This window comes from Eretmochelys imbricata, chromosome 10 (genome assembly GCF_965152235.1).
Source record: "Eretmochelys imbricata isolate rEreImb1 chromosome 10, rEreImb1.hap1, whole genome shotgun sequence".
Classification (NCBI taxonomy): Eukaryota; Metazoa; Chordata; order Testudines; family Cheloniidae; genus Eretmochelys; species Eretmochelys imbricata.
Window position 1 is genome coordinate 69048826 of NC_135581.1, and position 8209 is coordinate 69057034.

General features: G+C 38.2%; 1 protein-coding gene across 1 annotated transcript in view; it reads right to left on the reverse strand.

Annotated features, from left to right (window-relative positions):
- The window catches only part of ARNT2 (aryl hydrocarbon receptor nuclear translocator 2), a 100525-nt gene extending 93340 nt beyond the window's left edge, over positions 1 to 7185 (reverse strand). Inside the window, exons 1-2 of the mRNA XM_077828006.1 lie at positions 7076 to 7185; positions 700 to 747 (exon numbers count right to left, since the gene is read on the reverse strand). Of these exons, the coding sequence (XP_077684132.1) occupies positions 700 to 747; positions 7076 to 7185 (158 nt within the window). The remainder of the gene's footprint in view (positions 1 to 699; positions 748 to 7075) is intronic.
- Between the last annotated feature and the right edge of the window lie 1024 nt (positions 7186 to 8209).

The window sequence follows — 8209 nt, forward strand, 5'->3', positions numbered from 1 at the left end:
TTCTAATGGGAAACTGCAAACAATGTAACCAAAAGTGAAATGAAAGGTGAAGGATGGCAATGTCACTTAACTTTTGTTTTAACTTTATTGAAATATTATGTTACTCCTCAAGACACACACAATATTTAAAGGAAGATCTGGCAGAATATTTGAATCGTCAATTAAAAAATCTGAACTATCATAAGCAATATAAAACTCATTCAACCAATAGGAAACTTATTTTCAGTGGCAGAAAGACAAATTCAGCAACCAAGAATAATGAGAGCTTATCTCTCAAAGTTGGAATATTGTAAGTAAAAGTCACAAATGTCCTTATCTGAAATTGTTTCTGTGATATATGTAACGTTTCATATGATGATGCAAAATGCATTCTGAGTGTCGTGAGCCGACAACTACAGTAAGCAGATTCATCTGAAAAAATTTGCTCATCAAAGAGTTCCTGCAGGGCTTGACACTCTGTGGGCTGAGATCTAGTGGATATCAACCTAGTTACTGGCTATTTTGTGCCAGGATGTGGTATGCCTAATTTGCTGACACAGAAGATGTTGCCAATGCAGTTCAACCCAACCCGTTAGCATTGGGAGACACCAAACACATTTCAGCCTATGTGACTGTGGTTTTGTCAATATTAGTAGTTTGCTAGTTGTCTTCCTGCATCGAAAAAGCCAATCATTTAGCCAGGTACTTATAAAAGCTCACCTTGAAAATTTGCTAGGACCCTCTCCATCTTCATCATCAAAGTCCATTCTGAAAAAGCAAAATTTTTGAATAAGTAATCGTTATTTAAGAAGCCAAGAGTTAAATTAAACATTCTGTCAACAAAAATCTGCACTGCTGCTATTTTCTTCTTAATTTTAAGTGAATGTAGTTCCTTTGAAGTGTGCTGGATTAACAGCCCTCAGGCCTGATCCAAAGCCCACTGAAATCAATAGGAGTCTTTCCATGTATCTCAGTGACCTTCTTTGGGTCAGGCCGATATATAATGAAGTTCTCTGTTATCCACATAATACAGATGGGGGCAACAGTCATACAGACTTCCCTGCACTATCCCGCCCACATGCTTTTGCCCAGGTCTGGAGAATTCACATGTAACAGTGAGAGGGAGCAACAGGTCAATCTCTACATCTAATTGTTTCTTGGCCTCTGCTAAAATTGGCTGCCAATTAGTCCCAAATGATTGTAACTGTGGTGATTTTTGGACTTGTCCGTTAGAAACCAAGATCACCAACTCATTTCACACAGGACTTCAGTCAGCCCTTAGATGCTGATGACTTTCAATCACTACAGACCTAGATTTAAATGAATTAGTGACTTTTAGCCACTACAAAGCCATGTAATAACACTATTACTTAAAACAGACAGCATTTTTACATCTCTATATTTCTATACTTTATAAAGGTTGGCAAGCATTGCTATACCAGCTTTACTGATGGGGAACCTTTGGCATAACGAGACACTAAGTGTCTGATTCTGATTGCACAATGATTTTACTGATGTAACCTTATTTACTCTAATAATCAGACCCGATTTACAAAAATGTAAGTGAGATTTGATTCAGGCCCTAAGTGTCTTATCCACGGTAGGTATTCCATTATCATTCCTTTCAATTAACAAATCAGTTTTATTTTTTTTAATCCTTTTTATTAGGCAACACAAACACTTCTAAGTTTTCTAAAATTTCCGACTGCAATAAGACTTAAGGAAATTCTGGATTCCATACGCCCTCAAGTTTTTTATGATCATAAATGCAATAAGCTATAGCTATGGCAAAAGAAAACTGCAAAGACAATTTAGGTCCTCATATTAAAAAATGTTTCACTGAATTAAAAAAAAGATTTTTTAAATTAAAATATATATTAAAGAATAGTACTACACTGAGTTCTGGGCACAGAATAACTTCTTTGAAACTAAAAACCAAAATATAAATGATCAACTACACAATGTAAGCGCCAGACTCCATCAGTGTATATTACTTTACTTCTTAATTTTTATATAAATGACCAGATGCCCTCTAAAAGATTTCTTTGGATGGTAGTAATCTATGTACAAATGGAACAAAAACAGAAAATCAACACAAGAACTGAAAATCTCATTAGAAAAGACACATTAATACTTCCAGACGGTAAGAGAGATTGTTCATTTCTAAAGGAAGTGGTCAGGAAAACCACTTTCCTAAAAGGTCTCATAGAAAAAAAAATGTGGTTTTGTATTTAGTTTGATTGAAGTCTGATTTCATCATCGATGTTTCCACTGCAAATCATATTGCGCTCTTCTGCTCATTACCAAGTTCTGTTTCAGAATCACTTTCTATATGATCAACAAGGAGTCCAGTGGCTACCCACAAAAGCTTATGCTCAAATAAATCTGTTAGTCTTTAAGGTGCCACCGGACTCCTTGTTGTTTTTGTGGATACAGACTAACACGGCTACCCCCTGATACTTTCTATATGTTGAATGGCCTTTCAGTTATATTTTTGTGGAGCAACAGTGACCTCCAGTGGCCAGCGAGGCTAGTTGTACAGAGATATATACGGCTAATTCATGGCCAATCTACTCTTCCATAACAATGCTGTTTTCAGTAGGGGGCTCTCCAAATATTCTGAATTTGCTCAGACCAGCTGCATGGGAGATATTTCTAACAATGTACATGTTATCTTGTTGAAATTCTCCTGTGATCCTTGCCCCTGCAATTGATTGGGATAGCTCAGTGGTTTGAGCATTGGCCTGCTAATCCCAGCGTTGTGAGTTCAATCCTTGAGGGGGCCATTTAGGGATCTGGCAAAAATAAGGGATGGTACTTGGTCCTGCTGTGAAGGCAGGGGACGGGACTTGATGACCTTTCAAGGTCCCTTCCAGCTCTATGAGATAGATTTGGACACTTTCACCTACTTGGTGCCACTGAAGTCAAAAGTGCTCTTTACAGGCACAGGGGTCAATCTATGAAGATTCAATTGCAGGACCCTTGTCTATAAAGCAAATCCTTCCCTAACCTCATTGGCTACTGAAGCGCAATGGAGAGAGTCAAGAGTTTACTGCAGGTGCTACACATCCCCTGCCCTGAAGGAAACGAGCTGGGGAGACCTGGATCAGGGCTGGAGGATGCTTTACTGTGTAGCGCCTCCATCCTTCCCTGTGTGGAGAGGTATTAAAGGGGCTCTTTCCTTGATGGGGTTTGTCCAGATCCCAGCCAAAACACATGGGGTGGTGGGGGAGGGGAGTATTGAGAGCTGGATCTTCCCATGAGCATAACATCCCAGCTTTATTATGTTTGGTCCAGTTTATTATTATTGGAATATGCAACACTTGATAACAGTGTATTTAGGGCCTGGTCTTGCAGCCCTTACTCATGGGACTCATCCCAATGGAATAAGTGAAACTAGTCATGCAAGTATTTATCCAGCTAGATAGAGCTGAGTTTCTTAAACTGAAAACTCTTTGGAGTTAAGACTGCCAGTCAGTCATATGTACAGACAGCACCTACCACACTGTGTGGGCGACTGGAATGCAAATAGAAAATAAATCTAGACATTTATACCATGCTTATCTAAGTGCCTAGAACTGTTAAACAGGCTTTAACATACTGGACTTTAATATATACTTATCACTTTGTTAGGCTACACTGTAATTGCATTTTTATTACAAATGTAAAACAATGCTTTTTTTAAAAATAAGGACTTAAACTAACTTCATAGAACACTTGTAAAAATGCTGCACAAAATTAATGTCAGCTCTGGTCTTTGTTTTTAAGACAAAAAAAAGGAAGAAGTGGAAAGCAGAGATATGTTAATTATATGACATGGAAAAACTCAGATCATCTTGAAAAAAAAACCAGTGGGTTTAAAAGTAAGAGATGCTAACTGGTTGCCTTCCACTAATATATATGGTTTAAAATGAGGCAGAACCCAGAAGCATGAGGAATCAGTTTTAACCTTTAGCATTACACAGCACAGCATGTAAAAAAATATTCCAACAAACTCACCTTACCCCAACAGATAAGATCTTCTATTCAGAAAGAGTAAATTGCATGTCAGCAATACCGCAGAAGTAACTTCCCAGAAGACAAATGACATCATTTCAGAAACAATACCTTTTGTCTTCACTTAAAATTCCCATTTTAAAAAGGAACTAAAAATATGCTATCCTGGGCTCTCATACTGAAGAGAGAAGAATAAATCTTGTTTTCTTCTTTCACACAGTATTCAGGTGTTGTGAAAAGGCCAGATAGTAATAATTATATTTATAAAGTGCCCCATGCAAAAGCTTTCTTGGGTGCCATAAATAATATACGAATTATGAAATATGGTAACATTTTAAGTTAAAAACACGTTCAAGCAAGAAACAAAAAAGGAGATGGGGGCAGGTTGAGTGGGAAAGATGGGAGAAAATGGATTTTAGGTAATGTTTAAAAATTGGGGAGATGGTTTGAGGTAGCTATTCATGAGGGTGCAGGCAGAAAACGAGTTCCACACCCTAGGGCCCACCATAGCAAAGGCAAAAACACTTGCTGACCTAAGGCCAAAAATCAATGGAGTCCTAAAAGAAATAGATACCCAGCCAAAAAAAACCCAGAAGAGGCCTGAAATATAGCCAGTGCCTACACTGATAAGGGCTTTAAAAATCAGCATAAGCAACAAAAATAAATTTAAATAAGTCTACATACTCTTACTGCCCTCATCAATGGAATATCTTATGAATTTGTACCTTTTTTTCTTCCCCACAAAACGTTTGGCACAATCCACAGAGAGGAAAAACGTATTTCCTAGCTGCTGATGGAATGGAATCCTTACCTTGCAGAAACACCTTCTGGACAGACAATGAGCTTAACCTGGCACATATTTAAGCCTGTACAACAATTATTTTGCCAGAGTGCATCAGCAATTATAAGCAAAAAACAATTTTCAAAAAGATACCAAAGTTGGGAAAGAAAGCCATATTGCTGGCTGCATTCCTTTGTGTTTGATCAGAAGCATTCATTTCTAAAGTGCCCAAGGAGTTAAGTGTACAAAAATGCATCACCAGGGGAGTAAGGAAAGGACTAAATGCTTGTTACAGCTTTGTTCAAAGAGAAAGTACAATGCATTAGACACAGCAGGCAGACATACCAGGCATTCTTTCCCTGGAGGTCTGAATACATAGACTGAATAAAATGCTTTCTCTCCACCACCTTAGGGAGGGCTTTCTAATCTAGAACTAAGATTCACTGATACAAAAGTGCCCTCTGTACAGCAGCAAACCTACACTATCTAATTCAGAGAATTTTTAAATTAAATACATTTTTAAATAACTCACTTTTACCACCACCACCCCCCCTGCCAATCTCATTCTCCTGCATATAAAAGATACTTACAATGGTATATTTAAAACTCAGGACCACAACATTTTGATTTAACTTTCAAGTCAATATTTTGTATAACCAGCAAACTTCACATTTAGCAACATCAATGCTTGGCAGTCACTACTTAGTAATTAATATTAGCAGCTGACCTGGCTGTTGCTCAGCAGTGAGATCATTTGTCTGGTCACGTAAGAGTCCAAGACTTAAAGTTAGACTCTTTGTAAAGTAGCCATTAAAAAGATGTTAAAGCTTTCTCTTTTTTTCATGGATTCCAAGGTCAAAAGGGACCACTGTGATTATCTAGTCTGACCTCCTGTAGATGCAAGCCATATGGAACTTCCCCAAAATAAGTCCTAAGAGCAGATCCTTTAGAAAAATATGCAATCTTGATTTTAAATTTGTTTTTAGCATAAGCTTAAAAAGGCTTTTGTGTTCAACAGTTTTAACACAAAATGTAGCTTTTTCAAAAGGGATAGTTCATGATTTAATAAGATCAACTGTATACAGTTAGTTCAGCATGTGGAAGCCCACTTCAGAGGTAAAGCAGACCAAAGGAACATATCACACCAGCGCTCCACACGCCTCATCTGGCTGCCAATTTAATTCCAGGTCTAAGACACGGTCCAGATCCTCCTGTTTTTATTCACATATGTAGTGGGACCAGCCGTCCTAGCTACTGTCTCTTGTATTCTCCTAGAAGACCATTAAAATTGACAGAACACTTTGGCTGGGAATCACAAGAGGAGAATTCACAGGAATTGGGTCAGGGTTCTCTCAGTGAATCCTCCTCAGTTGAACGATCTTTACTCTTGATGAGCCCTGTTATGGCCATATTTAGGGGCAAATGTAAGACAGACCCATCTGCGTGCGTATATGCCTTCCCCTAACAGAATAGTGAAATCTCCAGAAAAGTGATCTCCTGACCACCATCTGGATTTCATCTGCCTATGAAAGCAGTTATTTCTAGGGAAGAAAGTGTTTTTCCCCTGTGAAACCCTGAGGTACTTCTACTCCAAGTTGAGGACACTCTGATATTACAATGAGAGAGGCCACAGAACTACATGTGATTAAAAAAAATATATATTGTCCTGCTTACGGACACAATGTGAGGAATGAGCAAAAATGGTCTGGATAAAATAAGAATTTCCTCTCCCCCAGCAAAACCTCCAGCCATGTTAAGAAAGGAAACTTGAACCAAACCTCTCTCAGATACTAAGACATTTTAACTTCTGGTTTCCAATCAGGCCCAGGATATGACAAGCCAAAATACCTTAAGAGAGGCTATAGTTATGGTTTCTGCACCATACTTTTCATGCATGAAATACTGTATTGAAATTTAAGTAGAAAATATGTAGTTGGGAGATTCCAAGCCCAATTTTCAGACCGAGCAGGTTTGGATAAATTTCCTTATGCAACTAGAATCACATCTTGCTCCACTTATTCGCATGAGACATCTCACTGAGACCAGTGGGATTACTCATCTGAGCAAATGTAATGTGCTTACATTGGTTTCAAGACCACATCCCTGAATTTTGGATGCTTAGCCAATCCATAACGCCGTAACCTTCTGAGGCTTGCCCATCACTAAACAAAATACACACACAGCAGCAAGTTCAGTCTTACAACATACATGGTGAAACACAACTAGCCAGTGTTGTGACGCATATTAGTACATGTATGCATTTAATTTATGAATGCAAATTGTTTTCAGTTTCACCACTGATAAAATGAAATAACTTACCCAGAACGCCTCTTTCCTCCTCTAGCAGGCATGGATCCTGCCATTCTCACCTGTCCTGTTGCCATAGGTGCAACTGGCAATGTCACTGATCCAGGAATATCTGAAGCCATTTCTGTAATACAGAATGAAATTCATGTTATCCACTATGAAAGGTAATGATGTACAGAAGGCTCTTTTAAAAACACTCAGTGCAGAGTGATCTTTCCTTTTATTTCTAAAAGAAGACAAATTTATCCTTTGTGGTTTAAAAGGACTGTACAAATGATGGCAAATTCATTACACTCTTGCAATAGCTTCAGTTTTGTCAATAGATATCCTGAGTGCAATTGGAGAGAGAGACAATCACAGCATACACAGCTTCCTGTGTATTTCTTTTACGTATTAGCTCACTGTACTTTTGTTCCCTACTGTACAGAAGCTGCCAATGAAGCCTAGCAGTCTTTCACAACACCTAAAAAATACCCTGCGAGGAAGCATATCAATGCAGAACTACTGAAATTAATTAGGTGCTGGGGCATAATTTATCCAGATCAGGCAAAATTTTAAAATATATTCAAATGCAATATTAAAAAGTATGACAAACCCTATATGCTGGTAATTGTGGGTAGCAATGAGGTCTAGTGGCTAGAGCAGGAGATTGGGCCTCAGGAGATGTTATTTACATTCTGGTAGCATTTAGAGACCCTAATCAGAATTCATATCCCAATATGCAAGGTGCTAGGAAGAGTTTACACTCTAGGCTCTTATTCACATCTCTGTCAGTGCCTCGGTGTGTGACGTCAGGCTAATCCGATCTCTATGCCATGCTTTTCCAGTCTGTAAAATGGGGATATCAACACTCACCTTAGTAAAGTATGTTGAGATCACAGAACTAAAAGGCATTTTTATTATCCAAAGACAGCAACTGGATGGGAAACATTTTATTATACTTCAGAATGAAATACACTCTAGAAAAACAGAACAATGTAGTTCTTTCCCTTCTTTCTATCCCATAGATTAAGTATATGTATGGACTTTGTGCAATCATTATATAGGATTTAAGAAATGAAAAGTCTCTCTCCCTCTAAAGCATAGAGATTTCACAGACCATTTGCTGTAGCATGTGGCTGAGATACTACCAACCAAAGATCACAA